The 25,261-nt window shown below is 31.8% G+C and overlaps 1 protein-coding gene across 1 annotated transcript; it reads right to left on the reverse strand.

The window, feature by feature from the left end:
• Positions 1–566: 566 nt before the first annotated feature.
• LOC115450855 (calcitonin gene-related peptide type 1 receptor) lies at positions 567–24,375 on the reverse strand. Its single transcript, XM_030178977.2, has 12 exons — positions 24,243–24,375; positions 23,602–23,734; positions 22,465–22,555; positions 21,634–21,725; positions 19,724–19,850; positions 15,779–15,880; positions 10,802–10,920; positions 7,428–7,501; positions 6,585–6,691; positions 6,117–6,224; positions 2,013–2,121; positions 567–1,300 (listed from the first exon to the last, which is right to left on the reverse strand). Exons 1-12 carry the CDS (start codon positions 24,373–24,375, stop codon positions 1,251–1,253), a joined length of 1,245 nt encoding a protein of 414 aa, XP_030034837.1. The 3' UTR covers positions 567–1,250.
• Positions 24,376–25,261: the final 886 nt, after the last annotated feature.

Below are 25,261 nucleotides of genomic sequence, written 5' to 3' on the forward strand. Positions count from 1 at the left end.
ATCTTCATATTATTATGACCCTTTCATAAATCTGCACATTGGTATGGCCTTTTTATTCAGCCTGACTTTATATAAGCAGGGTCAAAGTTCGGAGCCGCGATCAAGAATGTGTAATGAATATAGTTTAAGATCTTGTAAATTGTATGTCATGCTAAATCTAATATATGGCAGATCATGAGATATTTGTAGATACTACGTCGTACAGCATGGCGCCGCAACAGTAGTCAGCACTTTGCGTGTTGCAGATCAAAACTAAGCTAAAGTTTTGGTAAGCTGGGGTTGTGAACAGTTGTAATATGTATATATTTATGTGTGTAACCTAACCAGTAAGTAGGACGTTACATGAATTTTGATTTATGTTTTAAAAAAATCATATTTTGTGGACTAGATACTTTATTTATTTAAACACAATACATTATTCTTATTATATCTAATAATACATTCACAATAAGTTTTAAAATTTCAAACATATATCATTTTAAAATTAAATTTTTGACACTAAACAATGTTCTTGAATCTATACTATAATATGAATATAATTTTACTTTAGATAATGTATGCTAAAACTATAACCACTGAGTCTTGGATAGCCGCTCTACATACTACCAGCCCCGGATCTAAGAGGGCAGGGGGAGCTAGCTGGGGCCCATGCCCCGGGCGACTCATCATTAACGCAACTTTGACTACGGAGACATCCTGCACATTCAATACTAAAATTATTTCCCACTGGGTGCGAAATAATATTGATGATAAAAAAAGTAAAAACATAGGTGGGTGGGGGCGGCATTTTTAAAATTTTGCCCCGCCTCGAAAAAATTCAAGATCCGAGGCGTTCTACGACTTTAATTAAATATAATCGTAATGTTAATTACGCAAAATAGACATACAGACACAAAATCTAAAAACTTTGATCTGAATTCTAATTTCAGATTCAAAACACATAGAACTTCAATAACTATAATATTTAATTACTACAATTTAACAACAATAAATAAACATATAAGAAAGATATTTCAAACAGAGCGCTGTGTCATTCTGCCATGGACTTATAAATGTTTGAAATCTGGTGCCAAAATTGTAGTTACATCTTGGTTAAGAACTCACACTAATATAATTTCCGGGACATTTTGATTATTAGGTTAATTATCATACAATAATGTTTACTGTTTGAAGTTGTCTTTATTTGCTAGTCTATTATGAGCAATAAAATGTTTCGTCAGACGTGGATACACCACCTATAGTGTAACGGTTTACAAGATGTTTTCGCGTGTATTCGCCAAGCTGTCACCAACAGTCACACCTGGAATATTATATTTATTAGATCTGACTAAACGCTGATCTAGGAAAAATAAACTAATTATCAAATATCCTGAGATAAACTCAGTTCTTCGTAGCGCATTGTTTACTTTAATTTGAACAACTTGTCAGGTAAACATAGTTGCCAAGTTATTTTAGAGAGTTATATCGGTTTAAACTTTCTAAATTATTGTTTTAAAACTTTACCTGATTAATTAATAAATTTAACCACAGTATTAAAACACAAATTTGATGTCAAATTACATTGATCAACCTACAATTTCTCTAGGCCATGTTTCGGAAACCTACATTAAATAATGTTAAGTTAAATTTGATAGAGCTATTAGATAACAATGAAGTGCAAGAATTGCGATTAGAGCTCAGAGACATGAAGTCTGGCAGCCGGACTATACAAAAATAGCAATTTAATTCGTAAACTAGTTTTATTTCAATGTCTAACATTCGCGTAAATATAAGAAATCATTAATAAAAGATTAATAAATTACCACAGGTTACGACTACTACGCACATGGGGCTAGTGTGTTTATCATAATATAATATAATTCATGACCAAATTATAAGAAAATTTCGGAATAATTTAATACTAGGCTGTTCTTTTTTTTGTTAATTTAAATAAGGCTAAATTTACCTAAATGGTATGGATATAGGATTGTCATCGATAAAAGATAAAATGCACTACATATTAGTGTACATACCAGTTAAGGCGATGATTTCATTGCCCCTCCTGTAGCGCTTGTACCGGTTCCGAATAGCCATCAATACCTCATGGTTGGTGAAGCAGAACAGTATAGCCAGGCTACATCCCTACAACATAAATGTAAATAAAATCAAATTGTAGATAAATTAGTCATTATTATAATATCAATCATATAAATATTTAGACATTTGTGCTAAAAATAATTCGCATAATATATTAGCTATACTGGATGTATTTGTAGGTTTACAAACCGTAACATGTTTTGTGACTAAAAATTACTTTTGATTTAAAATAGAAGTCCAATACTATCAAAACCAATCGTGAACAAAATTGTTAAATGAATGGTCTACATGCAACCATTTAGAATTCATTATCTAGCAATTGTTCTGACGATTGCTGTTGGCAACCTGTATGTGTATAAGTCTAGTAGCCAGCTCAATTTGTTAAATAATCAGCTATTTCGGACACATTAATATTAGATTATATTTCGTTGGTATTATCGTAACCTTGTTTGTACATGTAACAATAATGACTGGCGTTTAAAATTATTTCTTTCTATTTTGAAATATTTCTAATATAAAAAACGCTTTTGACTAGCAAATGTACATGTATATTATAGTAATTGCATCAGCAGGAAGTAATGATTTATATTCTTTGTGGATTCGCGACAAAAGATAGTCGCATTCACAATACACGAGCAAGAGCATGGTAATAAAGTTACAGGGGCTAAAGAACACCTTACTAAATAATTCAAGAAGCATTATGTGAACGAGATTTATAGAATAAAAATGGTGCGTATCGATTGACTTTTGTTAACTGTACCTTTTAATTATTCGGGCAACGCAACAGTTTCATTAAACTGTTGCGTTGTCATATATACCAAGGTTAATGCTTTATCAATATAAACTATTCAACAATTACGCTGCGGGTTATTAGATTGACTTCAATGAATGTAATTATAATATTCATTGTTTGCATTTATTGACTTGTTTTCATTAATCCTATTTCGCTCAGCCTTTTTGATAAAACAAAAACCATCGGTACTTGCCACAATAAATAAAAATCCGTTTATTATCTCATTACAGCTATTAGATATTATAAATCACAGTAAAATTTTATAATTATAAAGGTAAAAGGAAGCGGTCCGGCACTTGCCACTTTTCAGCCGTTCCTAAACTTCCTAAAGTGTTATGCGGAAGGTTTATAGAGGTAACTTATCCAGCGACAAGTAATCTTTTATTTGGATAAGGTCAGAAAAAATAAAAAAATAATAAACATCTTTAAAAAAAACGGAAGAAAAAGTTAACGTCGGAGCTCTAAGGCGTGTGAATGTGTCTAAGTGTGCGCGCGCGCTCGTTTTTGTGTATGTATATGTGTATATAATATGAGTATGTCTCTACCTGAATTATGTTTAGTACATATAATATAATGTGGGTTATTAGTTAAAATAGTTACATAGACTCAAAATTTGGCAGTGGGAATAGTTTAAACTTTCTGCGGCAAGTTCTCTTTTAAGTAAAGCTGTTTGTATTTGATTTTAAAAATAGATGTACTCATCTTTATTCTCAAAAAAGGAGGGAAGTCATTCCAGATTTCAGTTTCAGATTCCTGCTGAAAGTTGAAACACGTTCTGTATTGTGTAGAACTATGCGCTGGAGTAAGAAGAGAATTGTTTGTACCTGAGCGATCACTTTTATGTGTAATATCTGTTACTCAAGAGAGATTTCGAATAGATATTCCGAGTATTTATTCCAAATCACTCTCTGAACTGTGCACACATATAGAAATTCGCTTCTTGCAGACACGTTTAGTATATTTTTTCCTTTTTCTCTTCTGGTAATATTTTAACAAAAATTTATGCAAGCATTTTGAACTCGTTGGATTGTCTTGGTGTTTAACCTGAGTCTGAACACCGAGCTACAATAGTTAAATTGAGACAACACTAGTAACTCAGTTAGCCGGAGATTTTCATTAATGCATGGTCTTATTTTGTATAAAATTTTTAGTTTAAAAAAGGCGTTTCTAACTTCAATGTTCACATGATCTATATATTTGTGTTCTCCATCTATAATAAGATCAATATTTCGTCTCTGTGTGTAGATGTTCAAGTTCTGTGTCATTGGAGTTTTTTGTGGACCAGTTGAAGATATTTGTTGAGTCATTATTGATTTTCCTAATAGCAGTTTCCGTATCTTTACTAGGGAAGTAGTAATATAAAGGCCTGTTCTAACAGGCCTTACCTAACCCTGGGCATAGTTTTAACATTAGTTAGAACTAATTGTTGATGATGTAGCCTCGGCGCATAATATTTATCTTGGGATTAATGTTGCCAATTATCAAATTTATAAACTTTTAAGGAAAATGAATAAAGTCAATAATTATAACTTGGGTGGAGCATACTAGGCTATTATTTATAAGCAACTTTTATTTTTGTGAAGAATGAGGTTTCTGTCAATGACAAGTGATTCTGATGGTACGTCAACGCTCAAAATGAATAAAAAATATTTACATATCGGATTTCGACATTCGTGCTGCGCGCTGCGGTATTTAGCGATATTAACATCAAATGTCAGCAGGAACTTTCTTTCAGGTCTATAAAATTAATAGTTCATTTCAATTTTGCGGATTGTTAAATTTTAGGTTAATTATAATAATGTAAGCCGACAAAGTTCTTGATAACTTATGCTGTTAGTACTTTTTTATACTTACATATAAAGTTTTTGTACCTTAAGTTCTTTATATTGGTATTATAATGGATCGGTAAAATTGATGACTTTATTATAGTTAGGCGACCAACATTATTTGAATTCGAATAAAAACCAACGATATAATTTAATTTGGTATACAACAACTATGTTTTTTCATAGCGATTTAAAAAAAATATATCATACTAGCTTTTGCACGCGGCTTCGCCCGCGTTAAGGAGTTTTCCAGGATAAAAGTCCGGCTATATATTTTCCCGCGATAGTAGCTTATAACCTTTCCAGGGTCTTAAACTATCTCCATACCAAATTTCGTTTTGTTATACAACATTTTATGTCACGTCCCGTTCCCATAGGGACAGGTTAAAAAGTATCCTATGTCCGACTCCTGGTTTCAAGCTACCTTCCTACCAATTTTCAGCCAAATCGGTTCATCCGTTCTTGAGTTATAAATAGTGTAACTAACACAACTTTCTTTTATATATAGATATAACATACATAAGTCCATATTATCGGCCGTAACTTGTGTGACAATTTTAAAATAAAGCAAGTAGCAGCTCGTGTATGAAAAATTCATTGCCGTGCTATACATTCGCGATGCATTCTTTACGTTCAAATTAGCGACTCTTTATTCACTATAACAGTAGCAGGAGAGAAAGTCGAACATATTTGAATCATTTTCTTTGTTTTGGTTACAAAAAATATTATGTGTTATACTAAATTATGAAGTAAATATATAGCATAATTAAATGTCGTTATAAATTATTAAGCATATCAAAATTCTTTCTGAAATCCTTAAATAATAAAGCTGTAGAATAACAATATAAAAACTTTTTGAACTTCAACGATTTGCCCACTGTTACTAATGAGAGTAACAGTAGTGTAGCGCAGCGTTGTTATAATAAAAAATATATTCAGGAATCCCATTTCGTTTTTGGGGGCAAATCCGTCTTTTCACAATTATGGATGTTAAAACTACCAAAGCAGTACTTTGATAAGAACGTCCGTAAATGGTTAAAGACGGATATGGTCCAGTAGACGGAATAGAGCCCTAAAACTATGTTTAAACTAATATGGGTAACACCGAACCGTTATTAAACGTATTCTTCGCATACGCATTTTTACCGTACAAAAGTGCGTTCAAAGGTTCATTCTTCTCTACGCCATAGTTGCTGTCCCGGTAGCAAAGAATACAATGAGAGGTAATTAAAAACTGTTTCAAATATTTGTTGTCGCTAGTATGTGTACAGAATATTATGTTAATTATACAGAGCAGCAGCAAATCATGTATTACGTTATACAGTAAGAACTGTGCTACACATGTTATATTAATAAGTTAATTAGTAATGCGCTGTTGCCGGATTCATGCGGAATATTACCATCAAATATTATAGTGTTACCTGCAAGCTGGTGACAATGGCGGAGATAACGTCGTAAATCTTCTCACCGATGGTGCCTGAAGCCGGGCGCAGGGGCATCATTATGTAGTGCAGGCCGAAAAGGGGAATCTATACAACAAAATTATTGGCGATATATTGTGTTAACAGCATAATGTACTGATGTCTGAAGCTCTTTTTTATCTTAATGTAGGAATTTCACGTATTACATCCGATTCAATATTTTAAATCAAGAACTGAATGCCAAAATGTATATCAAGCACACTAATAAAAAAAACAAAATTGCATAATTTGTGTTTTAATATCATTGGAAATATTACGGTTTTATATAATTAATTGATTTCTGCCTTGTTTATGATGTTGAAAAAAGAGCTGTAAATAAAGTAAATGCTTTATTATTAGCTATATATTACGAGTTCCTACGCGGGTTGCCGCGCGCGTTTGTGTTTTTGTGTATGTGTGTCCTCTTACCAATATCAGGGTAGCTCGAGTTGCCTTTTTAGCGGCAATAGTCGTGCTTCTATTGCATGTTGGGCGTACGTTAGTCAGAAGAACGCGAATGACGTTAATCAGGAACACTAAAATAAAGTAATTCTTTAAATAAAACATTACAGACAAACAGCTAAGCCTATAACAATCATGGACTTACATAAACCTAGGAAAAGGGCCGTTTTTTCTATATTAAAGACAGGCGACCTGGTATTTTATTACTATATTATTATTTTATTTAAGGAGTCGTTACGCAAAACAGTCTTTTTAACTTTGTATAATTCTGTCTCTTATTCCCTCAGCCGCTTGTAATTGCAGGTTAAAGAGTTACACCCACGTTTACAACCCTTAAAGCGTGAGAACGTCTCATGCAAAATTAATTTAACTTAAACATATGCCATATGTTTAACTCATAGTTTCCTTGCAGTCATTTTCGGTTAGTAAACAAACTAATTTACCTTAGGAATGATGAGACGTCAAAAAATAATTGTAATCTAATGGCAATTTTAAAGAATTTTCGATCTTGCCTTTCGTCGTCTCGTCTTTTAAGGCTGATTTTAGCCAAAGTAGCCCCCATGAAGTACTATGTTTTTTTAAGTATATACGATGAGAGTCTGGTTAATTTTTTGATGCACATTAGAACAACGAAATCACCTGTTTAGACTTTTGATTTAAAGTTGAAAATTTAAGTCATAATTCATAAAATGAAATTTTTTCATTTTACACCAAAATTTTTATAATTTCCATTAAAGTTACTTACATACTGGTATATGCGAAAAGACTATTCCCCCAACCTATAAATAATATAAACAATAAATATTTTACCCGTAGACGCGACCAAAGATGTCAATACCGGAGCGCTTATAATCCAGAATATCTCACTGTAATCCATCCAGCAACTGTAAATAAAATTCTTTTTAAGAGCCTGTGCATACAATTTTAACCGTACCGACGATGCGCTTCAAACGCAGCTAGAACGGTTTATTTTCCCTTTTTGAATGATGAGGCGAGCTTGCCGTTCGCCTAATAGTAAGCGATACAACCGCCCATAAATAATAGAAACACTATCCAACACTTTGAATTACAAAATATGGTTTGGTATTCCACCGCGCTCAATCGGCGATAGCCTAGTTGGTTGTGGAACGGGCTGCCGAAACGAATGTTCAAATCCCAAGAACACAAAGTTCTGACTTTTTTTAAAAAAAATGTGTGTATTCTTTGTGAATTATCGCTTGCTTTAATGGTGAAGGAAAAAAACGTGAGGAAACCTGCATACCTGAGAAGTTCTCTATAGGAATTTCGAGGGTGTGTGAAGTCTACCAATCTGAACTAGGCCGGCGTGGTGGACTAAGGCCTATTGCCTCTCAGTAGTAGAGGAGGCCCGTGCCCAACAATAGGTCAGTATATAATACAGGACTGATATTATTATTTTTATTTTTATATATATTCCGCCGCGCTCGCCATTCTGAGACATGAGATATCAAGTCTCATTACGTTCAGTAGTAAAATTGGCTACAGTATCCTTCAAACTGGAACACAACAGTAACTACACACTAGCACCAGCTAGGTGGCAGACATAGACATTGCGGTGTTACTTACCCAGGCGGACTCTCACATATGAGAGACCTACCATCAGTAGAACGTGCTGTAGATGCGTTGCACAAGGAATATGTGAGTCAGGTTTTACGTAAATATTGTATTTGCGCGTGGCGAAACTCGTAGGAAATGCGAGCAAAACTACACTATCTGTAGAACTTTACATTTACAATATAATATTATGATAGCTTATAACATTTCAATTTTATATTCAAATTATGTTGTTATATCATTATAAACAATAGACGCTGTGTTTTTTTTTTTCGAGAATATTCTTGTCAACTTGTTAGAGACCCTTACTTCGTATATTACCTATATTATTATTACCTTTATTATTATTTTTGTTTAATTTTTTATTTTGTCTCTTTATGCTCCCAACGATAATGTATCGGTGATTTTACCAATGCCGAGTTTATTTCATACTTCTTTAGGAGAAAATTCATAACATCACTGAAAAATTTAATTACAGATAAATAAAATACGCTTTGCAATCGGAATTATTTAAATACCTAAGTAATTAAATTGCATTCAAGTAAATTTTGAAGCATAGTTAGTGTGGAATTACCTGGCCTAGCTTTCCGCGCCGGTAGAGATGCGACTTAATTAAGTTGAGGCACTGTCAGATTTCTACCGTTCCTATTATATATTTTTTTGTTATTGATTAACAAAAGTAGGTATGTAATAAGTTTATTAAATATATTACTTTTTCACATAAAACTAGGAAAAAACGCATATTAAATATAAAATGCGTCTTCTCTTCCACTCTTCTTCTTATTGTAAATTTGTGTAAATTATAATGGAACTAGCTGGCCTATATATTATAAACACATTTTTATTGTTTATGTGATTTAATTAAATAATTGCATATTATGATAATTTCCCATTGTGATACCGAACTGATTATTTGGATTACGCTAATTTTAACACCATCTTTAAATTTAATATAAATGCACTAAAACTTTGGTTTTGTTAAAAAATAATTATCGTGGGAATATAATTGAATGGAATTTCATTCATAAAACGGAAAGCACAGTGCGTGAGCAAGATGGAAGAGAAGAAAAAAGCAACAGTGTGTATTCACTATGGTGTTCCGGTTTGGAGGACTTAACATTTCAGGTCTTAGGATGGCGAGCCCAGTGGAATACCGAATAATACTTTGTAATTCAAAGCAATTAACAAAAAAAATTAACATGTTAATAGAACAAAAACATATATTATACAAGCTCCTAAATATTTACATTGTGCTTACTCTCACGTTGTTATTAAAAGAAAATCATTATTTAATCTAAGAGATGAAATTTCTTGAAAATAACTCTGGCTTCTTTTATATATTTTGTGGTTATGATAATACAACGATGACTACACAATTGTGATCGATTTATAGTCACCGTCAGCGTTTTTTTTTGTGACCACTGATGATAATATCTCGTACTGTAATTTGAGACTGTATTCAACTTATAATACGGTTGTCCGCGTATCACCGGTTATTGCTCTGTTTGCGCCATTTCAGTTATTAATAAGGTTTCCTCACAATAGATCTGCCAGTTCACAACAAACAAAAGGTGAGGTTAAAGTGCTTATTGTAAATGTATTTAATCTATTAACATTAAGGTTCTTTAACGATCAAAAAAATTACAAAAATATATACCGACTTCAAAAACCACTAAAAGCGATAAATAATGTAACTCTACTTATATACTGACTATCTAATATTGATAGTTAAGCTAGATAAATACATAAACAAATATACGAAAACAATTTTTAATTTCCAAATTTAAAAAAATCCTTAAAATCGTTTCACCCAGTCAAAAGTTCTGAAATAACAAACATAAGAAAAATACAGTTGAAATAAGATCTTCCTCCTTTTTTGAAGTCGGTTAAAATATGATTTGATATTGGAGGTAGAGGATGCTTTTGATCGCCTGAACCAGAAATTGAACTTGGGCCGTAACCAATGAACAGCAACAAATAAAGTAAACATGATATTTTAGGAGACTTAAAAATATTAAGTGTGTATGTTATTACAACAATAATTCCATTGGATAAATGGTTCACCTATTATTTTAATTTTGTTTTACAGGCAAAAGCGCTACTTCAGTACTTACATATTTTGTAGACAATACCCATATTAAGGCTAACATTTGATTTGCACATTAACTGTGGTTGGCCGTGCGCGATTCCTAACTTCTCAAAAGACTCATTGAAAGAAAAGGACACGCGAGTCCGGTAGTGGTGTGCAAGTTTATATCTACGTAACGTCAAAAAAGTTATTTTCGTAGCTAGAAGTTGGGCGATTCATCGCTGTCGCAAGCGGCTACGCTCGTTGGCAACTAGCACTTTGGCGGCAATAAGGCAACTGGCAAAACCTTTACGTAAGTCTTTTTGTTTCTGTAAGTCACAATTTGCCGTCCATTGGAACAAAAATTACCAAAAAGTACAATAAATGACTGTGATTTCAATTTTTTACCCACATAAAATTTTTAAATCACATTTTTGTAACATTAATAAATATTAATATATAGAAGTGAGCCAACGACTTATTACAAGGTGCAGTAGAATATCTTTATCGTACCATGCCCGTATAAAAATAAAACAATACTTACCGTTCGGTGGCGCCGGGCGTGGTGTATCGTACAGAAGCGTAAATTACCACAATGACGAGCGAAAGACCCCAGCCGATGGTTTTGAACCAGAACAATGCCAGGTCGTCCCTGATAAACACCTAAAATAGATTCCCAATAATTATACTAAATTAGCATTTAATCAGGATAATTCATTGGGCAATTTGTGTTACACCATACTGATTCAATTTGACTAGAAATTAAGAAGTCTCCACAAGGATATATAAAATAATGAGCAAGGTGACATGGTCAGTCGTGCGAAAAAAAAGAAGAAAGAAAAAAGGCGCGATACTGAATCGGCAGGCTATCGCCTTGGCGATACACTTTTGCTTGCATTTCGCTAGCTATGTTTTTAAGTTCTTGCTTTTTTGCTTCTTTGGTATGTAACTAATTTGATTAAAATTGTTGTCATTTAATAAATAAGTCAAGTTTCTGTTATAAGTATGTACTAAATACTATTTTAGTTTTGAGTTAATTGTCAAACAAATAAATGTTAAAAACGCTATATAAACATAAATGTATATATATAATCGACGCTGGAAAGCAAACACGTAGTAAGTGAATATGTATGGTATTTTTTTTATTGCATCATTGGAATCAGAAAATTAAAACACGTCGAATGATTTTTTTCAAGTAAATGCGTACAGTTATTTGAATCTAATTGTAATTAAAAATAGGATTTTTAAAATTTACCTATTTTTTCTTTTTTTGTACCATAAAACACTGTTAGTAACAAAAAAACTGTTAATATTTTTTGTTATGTTATTTAAAATTCATTTTCTATAAAAAAATTAAGCCTATAATTTACATCATCAGTAATTGCATATCTAATGCTGGTTACGACATTTTTGCTGCTCGTAAATTTTGATTATTTGAGTTTACACCATTTAGTGGGCGATATTTTTTAAATGGTAGTGGTTACTACGCTTTACACGGTATTCAGTTTTTATGGTCGAGACCTTTACACTATTCACAAGGATCCAATTTAACAAGTAACTTAGGTTTACAGTACTATTAAAGATTGTAGGCTTAACATATTGCGGATTTACGTCTTATGATCGGCGCCGCCGCAGACATTCCTTTGATTCTTACGCCACGTCTTGGTGCGGGTTGTGAAGTCGAATTATACGGGCGATTTGTAGTGAAAATGTTTGTACTGAGAAATAGTGAGCGAAAAACAGAAATCGATTATAGGTAAAGTAAGTACAATATTATTTTCTTAGAACTTTTATTACTTGTGGAATTTTTGTTATGTAAGCATTATAATTGTTACCGAAAATATTTAAAATGAATTATCACAATAATTATTCTTTCCAAAATCTTGGCTGATAATCTCGCTAAAATATACAAATTACTCTTTTAGATGGCACAGCGAATAAAGTGATGAGAGACCTTACGAGATGTTTTTATATATGAATAAACAAAGAGAAAAATTTAAGATAAATAAATGCTCTCAAAGAAAAGTGTATAATGATAGATCAAAATAGAAAATTAGTAAATACTGCATGATGCTGTATTTTAACCACAAAAAGTCAGGTCTATTCAAAGTATCTCCCCTGACGGATTTGGTTCCATAGAATCAAATGAAATTGAATATAATAGTCCTAATCGGGCGACACTTGAATCATATGAAGTAGAAGTAATTGTTAAACGTAACTTTGAAGCTGAGGTTGGAAATGCTAACGAAAAAATAGTAGTAGCTACTATTTATTACTTAACGTAATCTTATTTTTGGAATCTACGTTTAGAAATAAAGCAGCAGGCAAATATTGAAAAGATATTTAAAGAAATAGAAAATATAGAAGTTATGACAAAGAAAAGACTAAACGGAATGAAAGAAAAATTCTAATGTTTCTAGACACAAACGATGACATATTAAGCCCTGCCTCTGTCTCAGACTTTACTAAATCGGAAGATGAGAAACCTAAAAAACTGTTAATCAACGATAAAAAAAACTAAACTTTGATGAATCTTAACCACATTTAGTTGATGATAACTTTGAAAATATTCAAGTCTGTGATTGAATGGAAAATAATCAACTACTTCTTCAAGTGATCCTGAACAAAACAGTTCAAATAAAGATACTTAATGTAATGAAGTTTCTTTTGATAAGAATATAATTATTTGATTAAACAATTAAGTTCTACGAAGTTTTGTTGTGGAACGTTAGTTTTTTTAATAAAAATAAGAGACCGAAAAAGAAACAGGACAAGAATGTAAAAAAAAGTTCACCAACTGCCATTGGAGAAATCTAAATCAAAGGCTGAAATTATAAAAGAGAATAGCAAAAAGAAAAAGAAAGGAGATTGACATTTTAACGCAAAGGGTGAAACAGTCAAAAATAGTGAGGTAACAACTGCGGTAACGCTTCAGAAGAACGACGTGTTAATATTTTTAATCTTTATTGGGGTTTGAGCAGCTACCAAAGAAGAATAGATTGATTAGCTCAATGTGGTAATAGAAAGTCAGTCAAATGACCAAGTAAAAATGCTGCATTTAATAGAAGTCAAATATAAGAATTTTACATAAATGAAGGCGAAGATAGATGTAAAGCATGCCATTAGTTTCCGATTGCCACGTTAGAAAGTACGTAAAAATTTATGCTTTATACTCTAGATACTATGATCGCCGGTATTAGATTAAGAGAAGATGGATGACTAAGGACTGGAGGTTACAACAAAACATCTGAGGATGTAATTCAAAAAGATAAAAATGTTGTACTAAATGTTGTGCCATCGAATTACTGCCGTAGAGAATATGGAGACAAAATTGCCAATTTGTCAAAAGAAATATACAAATAAAAAAAAAATATTTAGATTTCACGACCAATGCAAAAATTAAAGTTTGCTTTAATCTGATTCTAAGATAGAAAACATTAATATATGCCTGCATTAAATGGTTTTATGTGGTTCCTAAGAGAAACTTAGTTTTTTTTAGTATACAAATGAGCAGTGTTAATTTTGTTAAGTAATATATTACATTGTATAGTTTTAAGTTTTTTTTTCATCAATAAAAACTAAGTGAGTTGTTTTGTCAATGTCAAGTGGTCGAACTGTGGCCCAAATATTAAAAAAAAATTCAAAACAGAACATTTTGGTTGTATTAAATAAACATTTCAAAAGTAGAGTAACCTTTTTTCTTGTATCTTACAGCAGTTTATTTAGCAATTCCAGTTTAAAAGAGTTACCCTTAAAACAATTGACTCTTTCAGGATACGGAAAATAATTCCATTTACTACATACTGATTGCAAAATATTTACAGATTTTAATTATTATAACGTTTTTCTAAGTTATGTTGCTTAAAGCAACGTTGGTTACTACATGTATGCTCTCCCTAAAAAAGTGCGATTTGCATCGTCCCATACATTTACTCTCTTCATTTACTACGTATCAATGGATTGCAAAAATATTTTCAAATGTGGTAACTCGCAAAATATTTTTTTTTAAATAACCTTTAGGTTGATGGCGTTCAATACAACTTATTTAGCATAAAAATATAAATATAATGTCCAAAAACGGCAACTCTAGGATTATAAAAATGCAAGCTATTAAATTTTAAGTTTTTCTGCTCTGGTGAACAAGTTTAGTTTTGCGGGCTACTACGTATTTACTTTCGAGCGTCAATATATGTTAGGCGACATCAAGATGGCCGGAATGCTGGCAGTCAAAGAGAATGACTACTATCACAACTAGCAATTCAGTTGGTTACGATCAATTGTTCGAATAATTTCATTGGAGACTAGTGCTGTGGGTACATCGAGATTGCGCGTACGCGTTCCGTAGTAGTTTGTGTGATAGATTGGAATTATAATTATTTCGTGCCTAAAACTATAACTACTAAATACTGAATTAGTTATTGTGATCCGACACGTCCCCTCATACGCCCACGATACTTAGCTGTAACTAGCTGTGGACAATGATGACGAACATTCCTTGTGCCTTTCACTCCAAGGAAAATGTTTATAAGCGACGGTAAAATGGGAGTTGTGACTCATATTCACTAGTAAATTTTATTTCTATTTTTTGCTATGTCTCAGTGGATTTCATATGAACGTGATTTTATTTTCATAGAACAGCTTTGAAATTAAATCAGTTTGTTTACCGAATGAGTTATTAAACGCAAGTCTCTTCGTACAAAATGTTCATAATATGCAATATTGAATTCAAAGTTGTAGGATCATGTTTTGTTTGTTTTGGAAACGACAGCATCTATTTATGCAACGTTTGTTTTACCTATGGTCTCTATTCTAAATGTTTTTATCAGTCGTTTAAAAACCTCCGCTGTAATCACTGTATATATAGGTATTTTAAAGATTATGTATGGTATCCCACCAAGTATTTATATGTAATTTTAATAAACTGTTAAAAATATACAATTATTATATTGACAGAAGTATAAAAGACAGATTTATAAAAGAAACTTAACAGAAAAGTGTTGCATATTTTAGCATATTATACCCCATTGCAGAGAAATCTATAACAGACCGTCTGCTTCACCTATATATAGAACGAAGACGAGTATGGCCGTATTCATTTGTGGTTCTATATCTAAGTAAATGAATTCGGCGAGACATGGATATAGCGCTTAAGATTTTAGCCAAAAGTATTAACATTTTACACAACAATGGCTTTCCCACAAAAACATTGAACAGTGCGAATATAAATTACTGAAAATGTCAGTGATATTTTTGTTTCTAACTAGAGTTGAGAAATTCTATGTCATTAACAGTGTACCAGATACGCACGTGTTCAATACTTTCGTAGTGCGTATTATCCATTAAAATACGCTTTCGAAAGTATGACTTTAAGATCTATATATTTTATGAATAACAATATTAAGAAAATGTGCCGTTTATTCTTAGATAAGCCATTTAATTTATTTTTTTAAATGAAGGTATTATTTTTCGAGAATGTAAATGTTAAAATGTAGTTATTATATTACGGAAACAATGTACTCACAATGACCAGGGAGAGGTGCAGGTGAAGTCCTTCGCAAAACATCCATATGTAGCTGGCCACCATGAAATAGTGAATAACGATGTGCAGCATCTGACACCAAACCTATTAATAGTGGGATAGGAGTAATATTATACATTCAATACATGCGAATTACAAAAAAATGTGAATAGAGAAGATGCAATATTTTTCTTAAAAATAACACTTTACAGTGTGTTATTCGAATCCAAGATAGAAAATTAATAGTGTATGTTACGAACAAAATAAATAACAATAAAAATACATTGAAATTTATACGCCCTAATTCCACAACTGCTATAAAGGAACTCGTCCAGCGACAAAATTACATTTTCACTCAGGAATAAATTCACGCAAACACCATATTCTCACACAACTACAAAATCATAATAAAATCACAAAAGCAAATCGGGATTTTTGATTAAAATATTCGTTATTCCAAGAGGTAAATACGATTTTATTTATAAACGCAATAATAAACTTCAAATTTGCGACCAGCTGATTACAAAAGTTCACTTCACAGAAATTGATTTTTATATGTAAGTTTGGCGCGTTCCACGGAGAGAAGATATAAAAATATAATAATATACGTTGTCAATTTTAAACGCAATATTTATTTTTTTCAACGGAGATATATGAATTCGTAGAATCTGCAACTACAATTTTCAACATAATATTTGGCTTTTGCAACACACGGTTATATTATATAGTTTCGTTTCGACGAATATGAAACTTTACACTGAAAAAAAAATCCAAGAAAATGTGATTTAAACATATTTTGGAGGTTAAAAATGACTGTAGAAAAATTAGGATTTAATTAACCTTCAGAGGTTTAATTTTATTTCTTTTAGATAAATTGAAATTAAATAAATAAAACAAAAAGTAAGTAATTGTTATTTGAAGTAAAGGTTGCTCTATCTCTGGACCTCCGCTTGACAACTGGTTTCACTGGATTAAGTATAATGTTCAAAATGTTCTATTTAAATAAAAGTTATACGTTATTTCTACTATTTATATCATAACTAGCTTTTGCTTGTGGCTCTGTCCACGTGAAAATGTTTGTCTGAGATAAAAGTCTCGTTTTATATTTTCCCAGGATAAACATGGAGCTTATGTTTTTAGTTAGAGGTCTAAAACTATTATTGTATTACTAGAGTGATTTGTCGGTGGAAATTGCATTAAATTATTTGCAGTAGATTTTGCAAACAATATAATAAACATACATGTTTTGGCTCTTATTAAGACGCCCTAGGTTAGGTTTTCTGCAATATCTATAATGTACAGAGGTCAGGCCGTTACAACTTTATTATACAGATGTCTCAAAAAATAGTGTCAAGCGGAGGTCCAGAGATAGAGCAACCCTTACTTCAAATAACAATTACTTACTTTTTGTTTTATTTATTTAATTTCAATTTATCTAAAAGAAATAAAATTAAACCTCTAAAGGTTAATTAAATCCTAATTTTCCTACAGTCATTTTTAACCTCCAAAATATGTTTAAATCATATTTTCTTGGAGTCATTTTTAATTAGTTAATGAACTAATTATGCTTAAGAATGATGAGATAGCTAAAAATATGTCCTCATCCATTTCTCAAGGCCCAACTTCGACTCAAGTAAAACTTCGGTTGCATGCTGCTCTTCTTGCCAATACGAGTAAGAGAGATAGCAATAGTTCGGTCTCTTATGTTCGGTAAAAGAGTTGCATCCACGTTTACCACCCCCAAATCGCGAGAACGTCTCATGCAAAATTATTTTAACTTAAACATATGCCAAATGTTTAACTCATAGTTTTCTTGCAGCCATTTTCGGTTAGTAAACAAACTAATTAACATTAGGAATGATGAGACGTCAAAAAAAATTGTAATCTAATGGCAAATTTTAATAATTTTCTATCTTGCTGTCTTTTAAGGCTGAATTTATCCAATTTAGCCCCAATGAAGGACTATGTCTTTTTAATGAATATGCAAGTTGAGAGTCTGGAGAATTTTTTGAGCTATCTTAGAACCACAAAGTCACCTGTTTAGAGTTTTAATTTAAAGTAGAAAATTTAAGTCATATTTCATAGAACATAAGTTTTTTACTTTACTTACACTAACATTTTCATAATTTTCATTAAAGTTACGAAGCTGATTATTTTTAGCAAAAAAGTAAAAATATCACGAAGACGTCTTCTTCTTTTTTAAAAAAATAAATATTTAATAGTTCAAATCGAAAAATTCTTAAAATTTCAGAAAAGCTTTTATAGCTACAAAAACCATGAAAAATCGCGGAACATGCATGGAGGTTATTCGGACCCCCAGAGATGCTCAATTTGTGGACTTCCGCTTGACACTGTTCTTTGGGACAGCCTCTATGTAGTACATCAAAGCGAATATAAAAAAAGTATTGAATTCAGAAATGAGCTTCAAAAGATAAGCCATTTGCATTATAATTATCATTGAGAGATATGTGTATATTTGCGTAGCAACATATATGTATAACAGTTCGCTAAGTAAATTAATTATAGCACAAAAGCAATCTATTATGTCCATCAGGCCTTTCGAACCGATTTGCTTACTGTTTTTAAGGAAAGGTATTGATGGACAGATTTGTCATTAAGCATAGGATATGAATAAACCTTTACTCTTCTCTATTTAAGCGCGATTCCCTATTCTTTTTGTCTAAGATAACCGCTGAAACAAGATCCTTCATCAAATCCTTTGCTCACTTAAACTGGTTGGCTTGGATGGAATCTAGGTGCAAATGTCAATTCCAACAATCTTTAGGTACTTTATCTCGTTTCTTTTGTAAATTGTCGTTATACAAAATTATTCTAGCCTACCCGTAAAAAATGATACCAGACAAACACATCCCCTTGCGGCAGATTGTCTGTTTCTATGACAATTAAGTTCAAAATATATTCATGCAAACAGAAACTATGTTATTTTTTTACAAGTGGATTAGATCTCTACATGTTGTCACTATATCAATCGATAACGCTATAAACATAGCTTATTTTTAAATAGTAATATTTACTGAATAACTGCTACATCGCATAATGAATTCAGCAATACATTCAATATGGACACCTTTGTCCGATATATAATATTAAGGTATATTGTTAGAGTATTCCATTTTAATTGAGTCTTTTCTTGGGTATGTCCATAAGTACAATGTCGAGTAAATTAAAACATATTATAACATATTACTGTCCAAAAAACGTTAGTCAAATTGTAAGAAATTATACCGGTCGATTAAAAAAGGAGCCTCAATATTTGACATACACATTACATATCCAGGCTTTTTATATCGGAAAGAGTAAGCTAGGCACAACTAGTGCGTCCATTCTTCGCGATGTGTATTGCCGCCCATAATGTGATAGAGAGCGAGTGTAACATCATATGTATTATAGCTGAATGGCTTGTTTGTTTGAACGCGTTAGTCTCAGGAAATACCCATAATTTTGTAATGTTTTTCCTAATATGAACCTTCATTACTCCTGAGTGCTACAGCTTACTTTTTATACCAGTAAAATATTTATGTCGGGAAACCCTTTTCACGCGGGTAGAGACGCATGAAAAGCCAGTCGAATATTAATTTCGGAATGCGGGCTGATCCTGTGTCGAAATTCCAATATCAATTGAAGGCCAATGTTATGTAGTGTATGGTATGCGTGGCAGTATTCAGTTACCTAGTGTGCATTACTGCACGCTTAAAGGTCATGTAGTGTACAAGTATAATAATTATTGTAGCTTACGATTCCGAAATATTAAATAAGTAATCGAATTATTAAACAATATCGCAGTTGTAGAATTACAAATCGGAAACATGTTACCACTGGAACGTTTCTTTAGGCGGTTTTATAATATGTTTGCTTTATTTATTTTGCATTTTTAAAGCAGTTACGTCATTGTATTTATAGGGGTCCGATATTAGTGTTAATACTTACCAAGTTATTCTGCACCACGTGGACTATCTCCACTACGCGCCGGTACCATATAATCCAAAGTATGTTATTGATAACAAATGATATGAAAAGATGTATATGTATCTTGATTCTTGTACAATGTAGCGACCTTCGAGAAAATAGTAACAAGTTATACATTAATTAAGAGTTAGAATAACAAGGTTAAAATATTTAGATGATCACCAATAAATTTTGCAAGGGTACTTTGTCACATGTTTATCAGGACGTGAAAGATTTATCGCAATTTTGCATCGGTAGTTCGCATGGGTGATTTCTACTCTGAACTTCAGCAAGGCCTGCATAACGTACCTATCCGTATGCAATTTACTTTGTATTAGAACTCTTTGTTTTTAATGTTACAAAAAAAAGAGTGTATGCTTGTCGATGCTCTGAATGGTATAGTCAAGTTTAAAAAGGTATTCATTCTTGTTATAGCTCCTTAAATTATGAGCGATGGTTTCAATCGATTTCAAATAATGTTTAGAAAAAATATCTCGAGTATTTATTAGCACATAAAGACATTGACAGTTTTTAAGTAAGTTTTCGTCTTTTGCTAATAAACCCATACATAATTAATGTTTCGATTTTTTTAAAAAAAGATAATTTTAAATGAAAACGTCATGGATTCTGGAACTGTAAGTATTTTTATTTAACGCTAAAAATATGGTTCTGCGTACTCCGCCACCGAAGATAAAATAAATTATTTAATGTATTTAATTTTTTCTTTAAAACTTTTTAAGATTATAAGTATAATGTTATTTAAACCCTTAAATCTGCGATGCTTTATTCTTTAAAAATGTTTATTATTTTGTAATATCAGCTGACGTTGCAAAGCGTCAACGGATCGTAATAGTAAGTTACGCGAATAATAATAAAGTATATAGATTAGGCAAGTAAAGAACACAGTGCTCCCTGCTGTGATTAATTTAAGCCTTATATACGAGTACTGGCAAAGATTTGTAAACAAGGGCCCAGGCAAGAAAAAAATGCACTCTAGCGAGTATATCCGATGCGAAAAGCATAAAAAAGCTCTCGGATATATCGTTTTTGTAGGTAAGAGGATTTGTTAGTTATTACAGGATGGTAAACTAAAAAAAAGTAATTCAGGTAATTACAAGTCTTCCCTATTTTTTGGTTTACGTTCAGCTCTTTATGGACTACCTTACATTTATTTAACGTTAATACCTGATAGAATGTAGACGAAGAGCATATTATGTTAGTAGGAATAATAAATAATATTACGTTAATGATATAAACAACTAGGTGACACGGCGATCTTCGTACCTACCGCCTAACAGTCTTTAAGAATTTTATTTTAATAATACTTATTCTGCTATTCGAAACACCGGGTCAGTAATATAAATCAACAATTACATTAAGTAAATATATAGTATAGTCACTAAAAAGTCACAATGTATATTACTTAATTGTTTTGCCTCCCGGAACGCCTCCACTAATACTTAAACTTTATGGTATGGTATTAAAGTTCAAACTAACTTTTAAGTATTATTACGAATATTTTGTATGGGAATATAGAAAAGTGTTGTGTTTAGACTTTTCGAGGCAAATTTTAATTATTTTCTCTCCGTAAGACCCGTCCTCGTACTTCAAGGAATATTATAAAAAAAGACAGCGAAATCGGTTCAGCTGCTCTAGAGATTTATGCTAAGCAAGACATTCAGCGATTCATTTTTATATTATAGATATCTTATATAATGAACGTAAAATTCTTTTGTTTCTTGTCTTATATTTAGAATGAAAATTTAATACATTAATTTGTGTTGATCAAAAAAGTTTTATTAAGCCACACAGACTAAAGAAGTGTTTCAATAATATTATTTGTCATTAAAGTCCTTTAATGGGTTTTAAATTAAAAAAATGGAAATACTTACCGAAAATAAAAGAATATTGACAGCGAGAGCAATAGTGTGATTATAGATATTGCGTAGCCCGTGACATAGATGTTACTCACTAAACTCCTGAACTGTAACAAAAGTCAAGGTTTATATAACGTCGGCGTAGCGTTTAAATACTTAGCTTATTGCGGTGGAATTATGTATCATTTTCAGTTTTAATAATTGTTATTTAATCCGAAAATATTCAATAAACAAATAATAAGCATACCAATGAGTCTGTAAAGATAATTTAGTAAAAATAAGGCTACGTTTGATATTAAAGTTTGCGGTACTCAAGAATCATGGGTTTGTATATAGGTACTTTACATTTACATGTTTTAAAAGGCAGTAAATATGGTAGGAATAGAGTGTATGCGGCGGCTGTGTGCAGCGGGCGCGGTACGGGCGGCGCGGTGTGGGCTGGCGCGTTTCGCCTCTCGTCACTCAGTACGTACCGCCTATAACTCTAGTGAAATACAAGTAGTGGCGTATCTGCTCCAACATCGAGAAAATATTCATCCACTTAACACATGTTTTATACACAATCGATACGAGTTTTTAGATATAATGAAAATAAATATTTCTTATAAATATAACAAGTTTTTTTCAATCGCTTCACATTGTAAACGTACGTGCGCGCATTCCAATGTCGTGGATGGTGCGTTCAACTTATCAATCTATATTTTTATTAATGTTAATCCATTACCAGTATTTTTTGCGTATAAGAGTTTTGTTTTATTTTACTCATTTATAGACTATTTCCTGCCATTTAAAACATTAGGGATGGATTTCATTTATATAATTTTAGAGATATAACAATTAACTTACGTTAAGGTCCTCTATATTCACGCACGTGGTGTAATTTGACCAAGGAGTGTCTCCCTGTGGGTGTGTGGCCCAGGTTCCATTCTCGGTGCAACTATAATCAATGAATTTTTATTCAGTCTTATTACGAAATATAAATTTATTTTACTATTTTTTATTTGTATTTTTCAAGCGCTTATGATTGTTATTCTTTTTATACAAATCTATGAAAAATAATTTGAACAATTTTATTATGCATCTTATTATTCTTAAACTTTACTTATATTCAATTAATTTTAAAAACATGACGATTAACGTTTTCAATATTGTGGTAAGTATTTTCGTTAATACCCGCCATTCCAACAATATACAACGAGTTCGAATTAAACTGCGGAACAATGTATAACTTCGCATACTTATCTGTTTTAGTTGCGTGCCAACATATCTGCTAAGCATTGTATACTGTCGTTACTTAGTTCTAATTTAATAACAGATTGAACAGGTGGACCTTATTATCTATGGAAGTAAATACAGTAACTAGAAAAAAAACCTAATAATATTTTTTTATTCACACACCATTTCTGATATGTATAAATATAGAGCAATGAATATCGATCAGCCGCGATCGTTAACCGTTACATAAAACTGGCGTTGTCTTTTGAATAGAAGATATTTTTAAATTACATAGCTGTAGCGTACTGACACTAACTGTTGTAATGGTTTCTGCGGGATTGAAGCCAGGCCCGCGTAAACAAATGCGTTGTACACTCGGATCTCGGAGTGGCTAATAAATTTATTTTTCAAACAAACTTCACGAGCATGATATCGATTATTTTGCTTTTTTTTCCTGATCTCTTTAAGTATTTCATAAAGGTACTTCAATATCTTTATCTAAGTCGTTGTAAATAGTACGAGGTGTTTTTAGGTGTTTAGCGTTGGGATTTATCGCTGACTTTAGTTTTAACAATCTGAATAATTATAATCATTGTTTTCTTGATGTTGATACCTATTCAAAATAGTACTTTAGTTTACTTTACTTAAGAGTGCATTTCTTCACTTCACGTATTATCTAGTATTATTCGTGATGTATTTGATTGAAATCAACTAACGAAAAAAAAAAACAAATTAAGAAGTAATAAATGTTCTGTATAATAGACCTACCTTTTATATGACAGGCGGCGAGAATCGAATCCAATGACAAAGTCTGGGCAATTTTGAAAAGCCATAGCACCGGCAGGTGTCGGATCCCAACAAGACAGTCCATCAAATGTCTTCGGGCACATGATTCCAAAATCTGTGAAATAATTGCTAAATTTTATATCCTTTTAATGTTTTTCTATATCTTACATGTTGTTTTATATTTGCAAATGTAATGAAACATCTTGGAGATTTGCTAGTGGTTTTGTGATAATAACTTCATGAAAGAATTTAACCGATTTCTGTTACATCCGAGTTCCTAGCTCTTTCCTATATCACTAATGTTCTAACCGCTCACGAAAATTAATACTGAAATACCCAGAATAGCAGTTCAATATTGTAAAATTATCATCCATGGAATTCAATCATGTATTTAATATAAGAAATCATTAGCTTTACTACTGTGATACTCTTTTAAAGTGCTATTCTTTACGCTTAAAATATGATAAAAGTTTGTTGAGTATACTAATATAACTACAATATAATATGCGTTTCGTTTATACATCATATGCTATCATGAATCTATTCATTATAAAAAAATGCTCACAAATAGATCTTCAGAGTTGGTACAATCATTGTCGTAAAGTATGTCGTATGCTACTCACCAGTATAATTGGCGCCCAGGACTCGACTGTGGTTGCCGCTGTCAGGCATGAAGCATTCTTTAATTAAATTTCGATATTTTTTATATTCGGTACCCAGAGGAAATGGTCGTTCCGTATTATTTGACAAATCCATCTTGGAAGTATAGTTAGTTTCCATCCTTTAATTTTAAGCCAAAATAATTGATGTTCTTGTTTTGATTTCACAGTTTGGCATCATCTACAATCAGTTAAACAAGTGATTACATACGGCCAGTGTTTGTAGTTACTGTTAGTATTGCCCAAAGGCGTTGTGTTGTAGCAATTGACAACACTTAATTTTTTCAACATCCCCAAATGTTTATATTTTATGAAACTAGACCTAAAAGTATGAGACCCATCAGTGGCGAAGCGTCCATATAAACCGATTCCTATCGGCTTCCCTTTTAAGTTTATTCACGATTATCTTACTTTTTGATTTCTGTTAAATTGGCCGCGATATGTTATCTAAGGCTATATTTTTTTGCCTTGGGTTACCTTTTCAAAAATTTCACCACTGAGACCCATATTTTTTAATTTTAAAAACTCTGATATTTTTATGAATGCTTTTCACTTTGATTTTTTTTGTATTCGAAAACGACGTAAGCACCTTATGACGTCATATATACGGCTCAAGACGTAATGACCTTCGTTTTGAAGTAAAGAAGAAGTAAAGTGACAGTTTTTTTGTTTCTCTGTTTCTTTGAAAGTGACAATTGTGACATTCTTATTGTAATATTGACATATGGCATTACCTACTGACGGTGTCTTAGTTTTTAAATAAATAGTAAGTTCAACCAAGGAACTACCATTCACCCATATGTATGACGTCATCAAATATTTTTCGGTTTTTAATTCTTTATTCGTAAATAACTATGAAATAAATATTAAAAATACATAATCGAATTTAGAGTAGAAAAATTAAGAAACTTTATTTTTGTTTTAGGCACGTTTACATTTGGAAATGTAATTTTTTATGGCTTTTACTCTAGCGATTAGTCTAT

Source organism: Manduca sexta, chromosome 27, assembly GCF_014839805.1.
Source record: "Manduca sexta isolate Smith_Timp_Sample1 chromosome 27, JHU_Msex_v1.0, whole genome shotgun sequence".
NCBI lineage: Eukaryota > Metazoa > Arthropoda > Insecta > Lepidoptera > Sphingidae > Manduca > Manduca sexta.